This window comes from Aythya ferina (assembly GCF_964211825.1).
Source record: "Aythya ferina genome assembly, chromosome: 3".
NCBI classification, from domain to species: Eukaryota; Metazoa; Chordata; class Aves; order Anseriformes; family Anatidae; genus Aythya; species Aythya ferina.
The window spans coordinates 92,000,559-92,016,555 of record NC_140298.1 but is presented as its reverse complement, the minus strand read 5'-3'; the positions used below and the strand labels follow the sequence as shown (position 1 = coordinate 92,016,555).

At 38.9% G+C, this 15,997-nt stretch overlaps 1 protein-coding gene across 3 annotated transcripts in view; it reads right to left on the bottom strand.

Moving 5' to 3' along the window:
• EYS (eyes shut homolog) overlaps positions 1-15,997 on the bottom strand; it is a 723,774-nt gene that overhangs the window by 6,956 nt on the left and 700,821 nt on the right. For all 3 annotated transcript variants that reach the window (XM_084512624.1, XM_084512623.1, XM_084512622.1), the window contains one exon: positions 6,876-7,037. In XM_084512624.1, coding sequence (XP_084368750.1) covers positions 6,876-7,037 — 162 coding nt within the window. The remainder of the gene's footprint in view (positions 1-6,875; positions 7,038-15,997) is intronic.

Genomic DNA, 15,997 nt, shown 5'->3' with positions numbered 1-15,997 from the left:
AAGTGAAGCAATCCTCAGTTTTTTCAGGACGAGAACTTGGGTCTGGTCCCTCCTTTCTATAATATACAACACAGGACACATAACTTTGCTTCTGGCTTTTCAGATTAGCATCTCATCTAACATGGACTATTTATCCCCATCAGTATTGTCACAAAAAAAAGCAGAGACTCCTGAGATAGGTACTCACATTCATTATTTTGCTGTGCACTCAAGCCTTTGCACAACCCATTGGAGGGTGTGCAAAGACCTGTAAGGCAATCTGTCTCAATAATATTACATCGGCCTCTATGGAAATAGGCTACTTGAGTTCAGCTGCAGCTTGAAGCCACACATCAAGTCCCAGGGTGTTGAACAAAATTTTTGACAGTTTCAGCCTTCATTTCTGTTCTGATATACCTTTCCCTGTCACCTTTCTGTTCAGAACAGCAAAATAAGAAGGTTTTTTATGGCCTGAATAGAAGGTGATTTTGTAGCAAGTGTTGACTTTAAGGAAGGAACTGTTACGGGCTTAAAGCAACACCTTTACTTGTAAACCCAAGTTCATGGTTTTCACCAAATGAACGATGGACAAAGTTGCTCAGTCTCAGAATGGATTGTCTCTCTATCGCATAGTACAGGGCAACACCCTAAAATAGGTACTGATTTTTCTTCACCACCCTCATTTTCTAGGTTTCATTGCAAATGCGCATCCCACCTGCTCCCATGTCAGATGTCTGAGTTCCCAGAAGCCAGCTCCTTCTGGGAGCTGCTCCTTCAGGTGTCCTGAGCAGTCAGCTGCTAAAACTGGAAGTTAATGAGAAGTCCCCTATATGTTCATCCAACTACTGCTGTGAGATCTGGATTATCCACAGCAATATCTGCTTGGATGACTTCTTACAACTGATTCTGAAGGTATCACAAACATTTTCAGCTTTCTACCACTCTGAATATGTAAATCTGTAAGTAGGTTACAGTCATGCAGCCAGGGTTTAAATTCTCCCAAATGGTGGCAACGCCCTTTCATGTTCAGCCTCTATCTAGACATGCAGGTGAGTCTCTGTATCCTGCTCTTGAGTGGGAATGATGCTTAAGCAGTATCAGGTCACCATGTTTTTATGTCACCACAGGAAACTCATCTACATGGTAATGTATCAAGACCGTATAGTTAGAAATGCATGCTTGGAATGCTTCACTCTATTTTTTCACTTTATTCATGCAGAAACATTACAGTGTGTAAAATGTGATGACACCATTACATTTGCACAGCTGTATTGGCCAAACATCTTTACAGTTACTGCATTCACTACCAAATCTGCCTAATGATGATGCATTTACTAGGAGGACTGAACATGCTGTCAAAGGATCTTAGGCTGACAGACCATGGGTAGGGGATCATAGGTGGTATTTTTAACTCTTCTCTTTCACAATGTCTTCCCCACAGTGACTCAAAGTCTATGCTTGTGCTCAATGTGTATGTGAATAAAGCAATCTGCTGTCTGACAGATTTAAGTCTGAGCTCTTAGATGAGAAGTTTTTATTCCATTGATGGTAAGGAGGATTTCCCATTAGTTTTTAAGGTCAAACGGACCTCCAAAACATCCTTTTAATTAACTTTGGAAGCAGTGGATGCAGTCTTCTAGTCAGTGACATTTGCCCTTTTCATGCAGTCATCATGTCCAATGCAAAACAGAGATGCAAATCTCCCTAAGGGCTCCTTGTTTGTCAGAAACACCAATAAATTCCTGTCGTACTGAAGATGTAGGTTCCTTTACAAAGACTCCTAAGACATATGATACTTGTCCTTTATCTCTTCCTTTGTGACTAAACGGAAGCCTCAGTGCTATGATATTCTGCTGGGGATGGAGGCTTTGATGTGTCTTCAGGGTACGTGTCACAAGAGCTCTAGGCAGCGGTTGCAGATCTATGGTCTTACTTCCTTCAGCCCTGCGACAGCATCTCTGTGTGTAGATTTGCTGGCCTCAGCCTATGCCTTGTATTGCTTTTACCTCACCTTTGCTTCCTCTAAATCAAGGCCAGAATGTCAGTTTCTATTCTAGTCTTTCTTTCCCCTCTCCTTCCACTTCCTATTTCAGGAACCTTTATTGATCATCGGCACTGTGTTGTCAATGGACGGTACAGAAGTTTCATCCTGTTTCATGCATTGTAGTTTCTGCAGTGGCTATTTCCTCTTCCTAAAGAGGAAGGCTCATTAGTGATTTATCAGAATTTAAGAATGTAAAATGTCTACATTTACATTGTTCACATTCAGTATATCGACCTGTATCTTTTGTTTTCTTCCTGCTGGCTTTAGGGGCTTGTTAACCTTGACCCTATCTTGGCCACATTCTGAGTGCATGCACCCAGCTAGGCATCACTCAGCTGACAGGTTACAGCAGCTTATTGCACCCATTGTAACTTGCTCTCTCACCTAGTGATGACCACAGCACAGTGCCTTTAAGGTATAAGCATTGCCTTATAGGAGCTACTCCACATAAACACTTTTGTGGGTTATTACAACATTATTATATGGCATGTACAGAGCTGCATCTCATGGATAATGCAAAACTAAGAATGGGTTTCAAGCCAAGCCTGTTAATCTCTCAAATCATGTAAAAATCACCATGATAATAGGTAGACTCCACCTTATGCTTGGAGCACCATCTTGGAGCAGAAGGGCACAGCTAGGATTCAGAACAACCCCCTGGATGTAGTGATGCTGATGCATCTAGAAGGGGTTGGGTGTTATTTCTTTTTGGGTCAAACTATTCAGCCTTGTGTTTCAAAAAATGCTGTTCTCAGTGAAGAAACTTTTCAGCCTCATTTACGCACCACTATCACTCGGACATATTTCAGCAGCTAGGATGAGTCACCTTTATTGAGCAATCTCAATTTTGTTGCCTCATGTTTGGTTTGCTTGCCAGTGGCAAACGGGTACCAACAGGTCTTCATATACAATGGATTTCAGGACAATGGGGATGAGTGTTCCTTCACATAGATAAGTGAACAGCTCAGCTTCCTACACTGCTAATTTAGTCCATACAAATGATCCTAAAACTAGCAAAAAAAAAAAAAGCAGAATTGATGCCGCTGTTGGAAAATGAAAAGTGTATAAGAGAGAAGACTTAACCACTGTGATTGTCTTCTAAAAGTGGGTAGACTGGTCAATTTGTTTATGATTAGGAAAACAAAGCTTTTCTCTGCATGTGTATTCCAGCTATTCTGAATACTTTCAAGGGATTTTAGTCCAGTAGAATGATCTGGTTTTCACCATAAAAATGTCTTAGAAAAGCAAGTAGCCATCATACACCCATACTTGCTACCTCTTAGTTCAGGTTTTTAAACTGAAATGCTTTATCAGGAGTTAAAATGTGGAGGTTTTTCAGACCAGGTAGGTAACATAATCCTTTTAAAAGGAGACAGAGCACTGGCTTTGCAAATGTTGAGTATTAAATTTAGTGTGAGTCATCCTATTCTGTTTATTAACCTGACTACCTTCTTAGTCACCCAGAATAACTGTTCTTTCTCATCTCATCAGGGATCAAACCTTTCCATCACCCTGGCCTGAATTTAAGAACTGTGTAGGCAGCCTACAACATATTCCACCTTTATGAACAAATGTAAAGCTTCAGTAATGCTATGACTCAATGAAAAAAATAATGCTCCTCACTGCTTTTTACCCAGAGTGCTAAGGACTTCAAATATGTAGAGTGGTCTCTATGTAAATGGACTAAATTATACGTTGCTCAAGCATTTGATGGGCGTCCAGCTGAATTAAAGGATATTTAGTGGGGATCTCACACTTTTGTTGGTAGGAATAGGATACATTGCACTGAAGAAAATGTGAAATGGGCTGACCTTCTACCAACACCTTGCTGAACTCCACAAAAATGCTGTATTATTTGCAGAGATCTCACTCAGAAGCAGTTCATACAACCATCTGCATCTCCCAAATATTTATCTTGCTAGAATAAAACAAGTAATCAGAGCAGGGGAAAAAACTTTTTGTCTTTCTATCTGCAAGTTTACAAATTAAAAAATGTACGCTCCCCTTCCCTTCCCTTCCCTTCCCTTCCCTTCCCTTCCCTTCCCTTCCCTTCCCTTCCCTTCCCTTCCCTTCCCTTCCCTTCCCTTCCCTTCCCTTCCCTTCCCTTCCCTTCCCTTCCCTTCCCTTCCCTTCCCTTCCCTTCCCTTCCCTTCCCTTCCCTTCCCTTCCCTTCCCTTCCCTTCCCTTCCCTTCCCTTCCCTTCCCTTCCCTTCCCTTCCCTTCCCTTCCCTTCCCTTCCCTTCCCTTCCCTTCCCCCAAATTATTATTAACCACTAGCCACTTAAAATTTTGCTAAATTTTGGAATGATTTTCACAGGAACAGCACGGATTAATAATTAATTATTCAATAATATTAGTATTATTACTGAAAGTCAAGATGGAACTTCAGAAAGAGCTGGCAAAGCAAGAAAGCCTGTGACTGACAGAATTATAGGAACTTCTGCTAACAGAAAATGATTGGTAGGATATCTTCCATTTATGCTAATTTGCCAAGTGCTTAAATGTGTCTACTGAAGTAACCAGTTTGTTAGACAAGCACAGACTGGGACCAGCATATCAAGATTTGAATAAAGAGACTACCCTCTCTAGAAATGTGTGTAATGTTCTTTGGAAAGAACAAAAGAAGAAGGAAATGTTTTAAGGAAAGTCTTATGCTTATTTCTTCACTTAAGATTTTTTTTTTCTTATAGAGAATGCCCTTGCAGTCCTTTGCAGGGAAAGTCCCAGTGTACTATTTACATTGGGTAACAAGCCAGTGTATAATCGTGTCACTGTGACATGCTACAACTCAGTATCACTCCTAAATTAGCTGCATAGTCAGAGCTTATTTCTTTTACAAAAGCAGCATTACCTGCGGGAAGGGAAGGGAAGGGAAGGGAAGGGAAGGGAAGGGAAGGGAAGGGAAGGGAAGGGAAAGGAAGGGAAGGGAAGGGAAGGGAAGGGAAGGGAAGGGAAGGGAAGGGAAGGGAAGGGAAGGGAAGGGAAAGGGGAAATGTCCTAATGTCCTAATTATTTTCTATTAAAAATAAGTTTAGAAAAAAAAATCCTGCGGTTTGGACAATCAATTTATTAAATCTTACATAACTGCACAGAAGAAAAGGATTTATATAAAGTGCTTTGTAAACTAATCCCCAACAGAAAGCTCTTTCACATCTGCTGGCTGCTAAGAATACTTCTGAGTCTTTCATCAGTCTAATTCTGTCTGGATTTGACAGGATTAGATAAAGGCAAATATTAAGGGCCACACGATTAGCTTTTCCTAAATCTTTCAAACTTCAGGACAATGAAAAGGGGAGTAGGAAATGTGTAAAGAAATTAGATTACTCTATAGAAGACTTTTTTTGATTTTTTCTTTTTTTTTTTTTTTTTTTAATGAATTTGGTATGTTTCTAAAGAGTGACTTTAAGAAAATATTCCTTTCAATGCAAACTAAACATTCCTGAATCGCAACAGAATGAGGGCATGCTCATGGTAAACCACTCCTAGCCCAAGTTAAACAGGCTGAGCACTCTCCTTAATGCTGCCAAAGAGATATTTAATTTCTTTATATGCTAGTTGCTTCCATGACCTCTGACTATTCCAGGGTTCTCTTGAGAGGGATCCTTTTTTTTCTCTTCTATTTTTCATGGCCCATATAATGCTTTAGTTTACACAGGAGAGAACTATTCAGTGAGAATCTCAGAGTTTGGCTCATGAGTGATAGAGTTATAAAAGATTCATTGTAGAAGACAGAGTTCTTTGCAAATAAATGTATTTGTATTGTGCCATCTATTTTTCTTTGAAGCTGCTTCTCTGAGTGCAGTTGTAATTAGAACAAGACAAGCCAGCACTGTATGATATATTATCAATCTCACCTAATAGTAGCCTGTTAAAGCAGCTGTGTATAGAATAAGAAGATGGTAAGCTGGGTATATGTGCATTTATATGCATACATGTCCAAGTATCTTTATAGAAATGTCTCAAAGCTCTAGACCTCGAACAAAGAAATATAAAAATACATGATGAGCAGTTATGTTTTTTTTATCATACAAAGCCCCAGTTTTGCACAGAGTATTACTTATTACAAGTGAAAAATTTGCTCTAAAATCACATTACAAGTGATACATCATGCTTCTGCTTAAAAACATGCAAGCCACCATACAAATGCCATATAAAAATTACATACATTAATAAAGTATGTCATAAAATTACACCTTAATAATAAATTTCAAAATGTATTTGCACTGTTTGGCAACTTATTTTTATTTTTTTTTGCCATGGAGTTTTAGGAATGGTTACTCAGTAAAATTTGCAATACTTTTGTACATAGCAGAAATTATTTATTTAATTTGTTTTTCACTCTGCATATCTGGCAAATGTAGAATATGTATGTTTTGCATGCTGCACTAGCAAACTTTTCAGCATTACAGAAGAAAAAATTAAGTTTCTGATGAACATCAGTTCTCTTTCACAGGTCACTTTTGCTTAACTTCAGTTTAATAGGTTTTTATATTGCTTTGTTTTGGTACATTTTAAAATACTGATCCAAACCCTGGGCTGTAAATCCTGGTGTAGCTGCACTGGATTTACGGAAGCAGTATCAGTAAATACTTGTTGAAGATCTGGCTACTATTATTTTTCAGGGGAAAACAGTTTGTTGAATCACTTCATTAAATCTTTGTTGGCTTTGGACTCATGCAAAATTTTATTACATGATTGTTCTCAGGAACATGATTATTTACACAGCTCAAAACCCAGTCACCATGGACAATGAGTTACAGAGACTGAACACCTGCATCACTTTAATATGCTGCTTTTCTTTTTCACCAAAGCACCTGGATGTATAATATTAGCAAACTGGGAATATCCTTACCTGATTGAGTAGCCAAATGCTGTGCAGTGTAAAACAGAATACCGTCTGGAGATAGAGGCTGAAACTGGAGTTTGATATGGGTCTTATGTCGGATATAAAAGGGTGCAAATGACATCCACGATGATTCGTTACTTCTGAAAGAAGGATCACTAATGGAAATATCTGAAAAATATAACAGGAAATGTCTTCTTCTGAAAGATACTTGGGAGTACTGCATTATTGTAGCATAAGTTGTCTACAGATATTCTGTATATCTCACATATGCAGTACATAATACTTCCAATTCTTCCCTTTCTGAAGACTAAAAAAAAACAACAACTAAAACAACTAGATATAGAATAAAACTCACATAATAACAAATCAAAGCCATTTTGTTTTCTGGATGCCTTGTCTGCATTGACAATCAAGCCTGTAATTTTCATGCAAACTAAATGTGCTCTTGTTAGTGTTCATTTTCAAATATACAAAAGTGTTATTTTTACATTGTTTAAAAATCCAGGCACAAAGTGCTCTTGCAGGAGTCAAAATAAGCAGTCATTTCTTCACTACATAGACAAAGTCTTTAGTGGAAGATCTTTATGAACTGCTTCTTATGACATAAGAATGTACATTTTAAGTTGAAAGTACATTACTAATAGCTGCTGAAATTTGTTTTTAGGGTAATCACACTGAGCTGCTCAGTAATTCAAATGGTTCCTTATTATACTGAAATGTATAATATTTCAAATATTACACATTTTCTCTTTCAGTTTCTCTGCTGAAGCTGTGTTGTTTCTTTTTTAAGAAACCAACAACTTACCTCAGTTTTGCACCCGAAATTTCCTAGATTTATAGTAACTTGATTTCAGCCAAATATACCTTCAAGATTTCCTAGTAGCACACTCCTACATGACCGTATATTATCTTTCCACACTCAAGTTTTCTCTATAACATCTGCTTGTGAATTCACTTGTCATGCAGTTGTACCTTGTACTGCCTATCACAGATGGGCCTTAATTATTAGATTGGTATACAGCCAGCATGCTGCAAGACTTTGTAATTTGTCTGTTTGTCATACCACCTCCCTCAGAATTGGATTCAAAGTGTTTTTGGTGGACAGTTTCCAGCAGACAGATGCAGCATTATAGAGGATCCAGATGTCTCACCTGTTGTCAGTACTTGATCATGCCTCAGTAAATAACACAACTGGCCTCTTTGTTATTTTACTTTTTCCCCTAGGTTACAGTTAATACTTCCAAGAAACATGCATGGATTTAACACCACAAATTCTCAGTGAGTTTAGAAATAAGTTTTAACCTCTGTAAAACCATTTATAGTGGATTTATGAAATGTTCTAATAATCTGAATGAAACTTTTGATGATCTGCTATTCAACCTACACATATATTCTCACTCAAAAACATTAACAAATCACTCCCATCTTAAGCGTCATAATAGCTGTTATGACATCAAGGCTATGCAGTGTCTGTAGTAATATGTCAGAAAAGTAAAGTTCCTGGCATCTATACTTAAAAGATAACAGTAATAAAAATACAGTCTTGAGAGTAGCAATGACTGTGTAAGACAAACAGTAATAGAACTTTCTAAACAGATTAAGTGATATAATGAATGCAATTAAAATGTCTGAACACTCTCAGGTACAAGAGCCAAAACAAAGTTATACTTAAAATTAATGATTTACATTTGGATTTTTAGATGCTTGTATTTTTTTAGTGGGTAAGAGAAAATATTCTCCATTAGCAGTTATAGATGTAGTCCATACCTTGATGGCTTCATACTTAAAAATTACACAGAAATAATGATTCTTTTGTTCATAGACTTTTTTGCTTTCTGCATCAGTCAGTCAGTCTTCTCCTAGCAAAGTTTTGCACAGCAGGACTTACATATGAACATACAGAACTGTGCCACAGCTGTCAATCTTATACTAAAATAAGTAAAAATCTTATACTAATCTCATGCTAAAATAATATAAAAATAAAATACTGATTAAAAGGTCATACTAGCAGAAGTGTAAAATGAGATATCTGAAAGTCTTTGTGACACATTCAGTTTCACTTTGTCAATGTAGTTAATTCTTTACAGTTTATGAAGGAAGCATGGACAATGACTAGTGTGAAAGCAAAATGTTATGCTGCAGCAGTGAAATGCTACATTACTTATCATTGGCAAGTATATGGGAGAAAGATTGCTATAGTAAAAAGCCTTGGAGCAGAGAGAGAAAATAAGGATGGAAAAAAATCATGATTTTATACTATCACTCAGAGAATGAATTAAATCCATGACTTTATTGCAAACAATATCTAAAAATGTCAAAATGCTTTAGAAAGGCAGTATCATGATTCTGATTTACAGATATCAAATAAAATACTCTATTTAATATACTTTGTTTTGCAACTTTCAAGATGCAAATAATTTATTTCCATTTTGCTAAAAATGTTTTAATTTCCAATAAATTTATCTGAACATATCTCAGAGAACAACACATTTTGCCACAGTGCAGCAGGACTAACTACAGGAAGTACTTGAATGACTTCTAATTTGCATGTAGATTATTTTGTAGGTCCAATAAATATTGATTACATGCATGAAAAAGATCTGACTTGACAGGTACATGGAAAGTTCACCATATCTCAGAACAGAAGTCTTTAAGTCTACTGCAGTGCACAGAGATAATCAGAATAAAATTCAATTTTTTGCAACACTGCATCTATAGATAGACAAGTTTTTAAGCTGTAGAATAAGAAAATTTAAGCATTTCAATTTGCTTTTATGGCAGGCATATGCAAAACTAACATGTTAAGTCAAATGCTGAGATACTTTGCTATTGTATTCTTGGCAACAACCTTTGTTTTTTCCCCTAAGATAAGAATATAAGTAGTTTGGCAAAACTTGTGCAAAACAGTTCCTGTGTTACATATTCTTACCCCAGAGAAACTCCGCTAAAACAGTTGAGACAAATGGATGCCTTTGACAGTCCTATAAGCTAAATTTGTAGGACCTCTACTGTGTAGCTGTTGTATTCCTCATTAGTGCACTCAGCACCGCATGGTGTACTGTTAGCACAACAGGCATTTAAGCAAACACTTTTATTCTGTATCAGACTAATGTCTCACTTCTCTAAGCTGCGTACTAGTATCTGATAAAGTTGTGCATCTCTAAATGATACCGAAAGAATTAAACTCTAAATCCCTTTAGACCAATAAGAGATATGGGAACACATAACAAGTTTCTGCAAGTACTATTGCTGAAGTTTGCTATTGTTTCTCTCTATTAAACATTCATACATTTCAGGTTCCTCCTGCTACCCTCCTTTAAGTAGCCCTGTAATGCTCTATATCAGGTTTACATGGCAAGAGTTTGGTAGCAAGGTGGCTGCAGGGGTGGCCTCTGTGAGCACAGCCCAGCAGGTGCCTCATGTCAGATCAGAGTCAGCTCCAGACAGCGCCAAAGGGACCTGCTGCTGGCCAGAGCTGAGCCAGGAAGCAATGCTGGGTGTGCCTCTGAGAGAACAGATTGAAGGAAGGGGAAAAAAAAAACACCTGCTGTGCAACTGCAGCTGGGAGAGAGGAGTGAGAACCAGCCCTGCAGACCCCAGGGTCAGTACAGAAGGAGGGCAGGAGGTGCTCCAGTCATGGAGCAGAAGTTCCCCTGTGGCCTGTGGAGAGGCCCCTGCTGGAGCAGGCTGTTCCCCTGCAGCCCATGGGTCCCACATGGAGCAGATCTCCACGCTGCAGCCCGTGGAGGAGACCCTGGTGGAGCAGGTGGATGTGGCCTGGAGGAGGCTGCGGCCCATGGAGAGCCTCTGCAGGAGCAGTCCCCCAGCCGGAGCTGCAGCCCGTGGAGAGGAGCCCACACAGGAGCAGGGAGTCTGGGGAGAGCTGCCGCCCACCCGTGAGGGACCCATGCTGGAGCAGTTTGCTCCTGGGGGATGGACCCGGTGGTACAAAGCTGTGTGGGAGCAGTTCTTGAAGAGCTGCTGCCTGTGGGCAGCCCCCGCAGGCTCAGTTTGGGAAGGACGGCATCCTGTGGGAGGGACCCCACGTGGAGCAGGGGCAGAGAGTGATCTTGAAGGAGCAGCGGAGACAAAGTGCTAGGAACTGACTGCAGCCCCCATTCCAAGTACCTCTGCGCCACTCAGGGGGAGGTGGTGGAAGAGGGTGGATGGGCGGAAGGTGATTTTAGTTTGCTTTTTATTTCTCGCTGCTCTAGTCTCCTAGTCTTAGTCAATAAATTGCAGTTATCTTTCTATGCTGAATTTGTTTTGCCCATGACGATAACTGTTGAGTGATCTCCTTGGCCTTGTTTCAACCCTTGAGCCCTTTTCATTATATTTTCTCCCCCTTTCCCTTTGAGGAAGGAGAGTAAGAGAGGGGTTGTCATGGAGCTCAGCTGCCCAGCTGGGTAAAGCTACCACATGCTCATATGTCCTATTGAACCACTATTATTTCGAGGTTATTCTTGCAGCTTGGTTTGCACTATTGAAGCCCAACTGCTTCTACATATCCCACCCTGCTGCCTCAAGAATTAATTACGCTATGATAGTTTATTCAAGCAGCTTGTTGCCTCAAAACTTTCAGTGAGCCCATTTGCCATGCAGTCTGTCAACAAATCTTGCAGCAGAAAAGTAAAACAAACAACTTAAAAAACTGAGCTCAAACACCATGAAGGAAGCCTAGAGGCCGTGGAAGCAGGGATGGGCTACCCAGCAGGAATACAGAACCAACACCTGAGTGTAACAATGGTGAAGTTAGGAATCAAATCTCAGCAGGAGTGGAAACTGGCAAGGGATGTGAAAGGAAACAAGAAGACTTCCGACAAGAAATCTAAGGAAAGCGTGGAGCCACGTTTTCCCCCACGTCTGAAAAACGTTTTTCATTAAATGACGTTTAATGAAAAACGACATGGAAAAAGGCAAGATACTCAAAGCCTTGTTTGATTTTCTTTACTGGTAAAGTCTGCTCAAGACTCCCAGGCCCTTGAGCCTGGAAACAGCACTTGGGGAAGTGCATTATCTTTGGCAGAGGAAGAATTTGGGAGCACTTCAGCCAGTCAGACACAGTCAAAGACAAAGGACTGGGATACATCCCAGAGTAATGAGGGAGATGGCCAATGTCACTCTGGGGCTGCTCCTGACTGATAAGCTTTGAAAGATCATGGGGATCGTAGGAGGTTCCTGATGATAGGAGGAAAGCAAAACATCACATTCTCTTCCAGCAAAGGCAAGAAAGATGATGCAAAGACTTATGGTCCAGTCAACCTCACTTCACTTAGAAACTACCATGAAGCAAAAACCTCCTGGATGCAATATCCAACCATGTAAAAGACAAGATGTTGACAAGGTCAAATTATGCATGACCAGCCTGATAGCTTTTTTGATGAGATGGGTAGCTCTGTGACAAGCCAAGAACAGTGAATGTTTGCCTCAAGTTGGGGCAAGGCCTTCGATATAGCCTTTTCATAGTATACTTATACAGCCAAATTGGCAAAATATGGTTTGGATGATCAGCCTTTGATGCTATATCAGCTATACCACTTTGTTTTTCTTCTCTCCAATCCTTCTTGGAACTAAATACAAACAAGATTCCTGCCTGTTAGTCCCTGAGTAAGCTGAGCCAGATGGACTCAGGGGAGCAGCGAGTGCCAGCTTTGGAGTCCTGGTCACCCAGGCTGGTCCAGAGTGATGAGGCAGGGCTGAGGTCAAGACCACAAGTCAGCTTGTGGATTGGGGTCCAGGTTCAGATCAACACAGTTCATGGTCTGGATGTGGTGCTGCTGCAGTACAGCCAGGGATCAAGGTCAAGAGCCTCTAAAAGCTGCTCTTGAGCAAAGCAGGAGGAAGCTCCTGCTGAGGCTTCTCAGCAGAGCTGTCTTCAAGACTAGATGCCTGCACCATCTCTAGGATGACTGAAACCAAACAGACGAACCATTAGGAGGTGGTGAAAGAATGCACTTACAGCGCAGCACTAACAGTTCATTAGCAATAAGCAGTTGCCTGAAATCTTTTAAGTTCACAGTCAATGTTTTGAATCTGTCATAGAGAGTGAGCAGCTCCACCAGACAATTGTTTCATTTTGGAAAATAATGACAGGTGTGTCAGTATGGAAATCTTCATCCTGAGCTAGTATTTGCTTAAGATTGCAGCTGAAAAATTACTGAAATAGCACAGTTTTTTTTTTTGTTTGTTTTGTTTTTTTTTTTTTTTTTTTAAGGGGGGAGGTTGTGTATGTAGGTATTTAGATAAAAAGAAAAAAAAATCAGCTTATCTCAATTGTGTTTTTCTTTTCAATTATCACTGCTTATTTAATCTTTGAAGAGCTAACATTTCCATAACCAACAAACTAATTCAAGTATAACAACAAACAACAACAACAACAAAACAACGAAAAACAAAATAACCATTGGAACTTTCATTTTTAGTGCAGTAACAAGAAGTAGAGCATGTTAATGAAAGTATTGATTATTAACACAACTCTAATAGACCAGTTAGAACAATGTATTCATGAAAGTGGTAATTTTGTCAGACCTGCAGCCATTAGTAATCCTTGTTGTCCCTGAAGACATGACTGAGCCAAACATTGTTCAGAACAATGCTGGAACAAGAGATTGCAATTTTGTAAGTAAAGTCTACAGTTCTATTTGTTTTTGTTGCAGCAGATTTGTAACCACTAATTAGATAACTAATTAGCTAGGAAGTAACATCTAGGAGCATATGGTTAAATCCCCAAAGACACCTCTGGTTCTCCAAAGCCTAAAATAGCTATCACCATCCAAAGTCAAAACAGTAGACCTCAGGCTTTTATCCTTATGTAATATGACTGCTACTCCAAGATCTTCTCAGCATGTTGCCACAAGGTTTCAAAAATTCTACTGGAAACAGAAAGCTTGATGGGCCCTTTGTTGCTTAAATTACTAAGAGAACACAGTAGTCACTGTGATTCAAAACAGCAAGCTATTAAGTGCCCACAATTGTCTTTAAAATGGTTAAACATAGAAACACAAGTTTCCAAATAGTATTTATGAAACAGTTTGTGCATAAAATCAGCAAGTCTAACTGCATTGTCAAATAAATCCAACATATTATGCATGCATGTATGCATGTGTTCGCACTTGAGTGTTTGTATGTAAGGTGCCTGTTTATGATAAGAATCTCGAGCTAAAGCATAGTCTAAATTAATTTGTCTTATACTAGTAGTAAATATACATTGGGGAACATTCTAGACTATGTAGAAAGAAAAAAAATCTTTATAGTAAAAATGATTCTAAGAGACAGTTTCTTCCACTTTTCATTATGACTAGATTGTGACTAGATGGACTAGATAGTTACAGAACTGTCTTTATTTTATTCTCAGGTATTTGCAAAATTCTGCTGTACTATTTTATCAGACATGGAATTTGACATCAGAGCAACATCTAGAAAATCGACTTCTTGTTGATAAACATGATCAAAGGAAATTGTTTGTCATTTGTTCATCAAGAATTTTTTTTTTACTGCTTGATAAGTATCCTATTATATTTAGGATAAGAACAATGAAAAGCTCTTTTACATTTGCTTTCCTTTCATCAAGACCTGTACTGATAAGCAGTGATTGTAGCTATGGAATTCAGAGCATAATATACAGTAGAAGACATCTATTATTAACTTATTTCTTTGTTAAAAGGGCAGTAGCATTCCATTATGGGGCCTTGAAGAAAACAGAAGTTATTTTAGTAGGTGTTGTGAAAGTGTGTCATACAAACTAATCCCTTTGTATTTGAACATGGTAATAGTTTCAGTAAGCGCACTTAAAGTTTATGGGACATGATGAAATTATTGTTTTCTATTTATCTGATCAGCATCTGTTTAACAGAGCCAAAACTTCCTTGGTAAAGACAAAAACTATTGAATAATTAAAAATTTAAAGAAATACAGTGATAAAAACTGTGCTCATTTTAGCCACTGTCAATTCTTCTCCAACACTGCCATCTACAGAATCTTTCAAATACTACATTGATGTTGCCTTAAAAGAGAATATTATCAGGTCTATAAAATTTTACAATTAACTCCTCTGAAATTATAGGTTTTCTTCTTTCCTCTACAAAACCGAGTATATTACATAGGATATGAATTTCAAATGCTTATTATCTAGTGGAATTCTAGCTTATGTAGAAAGATATCTCAAAGCTTGACGTAATGTAAGAGGAGTTTAATCGACTCCAAATTTATTTCTGTTCAAGTTGTCTACCGCCTTGAATGAGACTGTTTATGTCAAGGTGAGAGACCTGATCTAATCTTTAAAAAAAAGAAAAAAATGCAAGATAAAAATGTTTGGATGATAGAAAACTACCTCAAGGATACATAGTTGCTGTGCTAAACTTTCCTCTAAACCTTCACTCTTGGCCACTGCAAGAGACAGGATTACTGGACTCACACAGGGACACTTCATACATGAGGAATAAGCAGCTGAGGTGCAATTTGGTAAAGATTAGAATATACATGCAGACAGTTATTATGCATATATATGTACATGTATATATATAATAATGTAATATTGATGTGCTACAAATCAAACTATTTGTCTGCAGCAAAAGGTTTTTAGACTATTCCTTCATCTCTAAGCTTTGACACTTGATCTTGGCCACTTTTCTCACAAGCCAGTAGGTCTACTGCATACTCAGAGGAGAGCTGAAACAGCCAGGTCCTTAGTGGTTTCCTGGCCCAAGTTACTGCATATAGCCAGGGACCTTGAAGGCTGCATCTGTCATCTCAAGCTCTGTCTGTGTTGAAGCCTCCACACCAGCAGAGAGAGCTGCTCTGCTGCCTGCTGGTCTGTGGCATGTTGCCACCATATCCCAGAATACATGAAGGGACTGAGTTCAACTGTGGGCCCCCTTCTTCAGAAGGAGCAGTTCTTTAAGAACTGTTATAGCCTCACCTGTATATATGATTTCATTTCTCTCATGCAGTTTTCATAAAGAACCATCTGATCTAGTGGGTGGCATCCCTGCCCATGGCAGGGGGGTTGGAACTAGATGATCTTTAAGGTCCCTTCCAACCCAAGCCATTCTATGATGATTCTATGATATTTTTAGTGTTTGTTAGGCAGGTTAGTACTTGATTTCTGTCATTTTGTGTTTAATTATCTC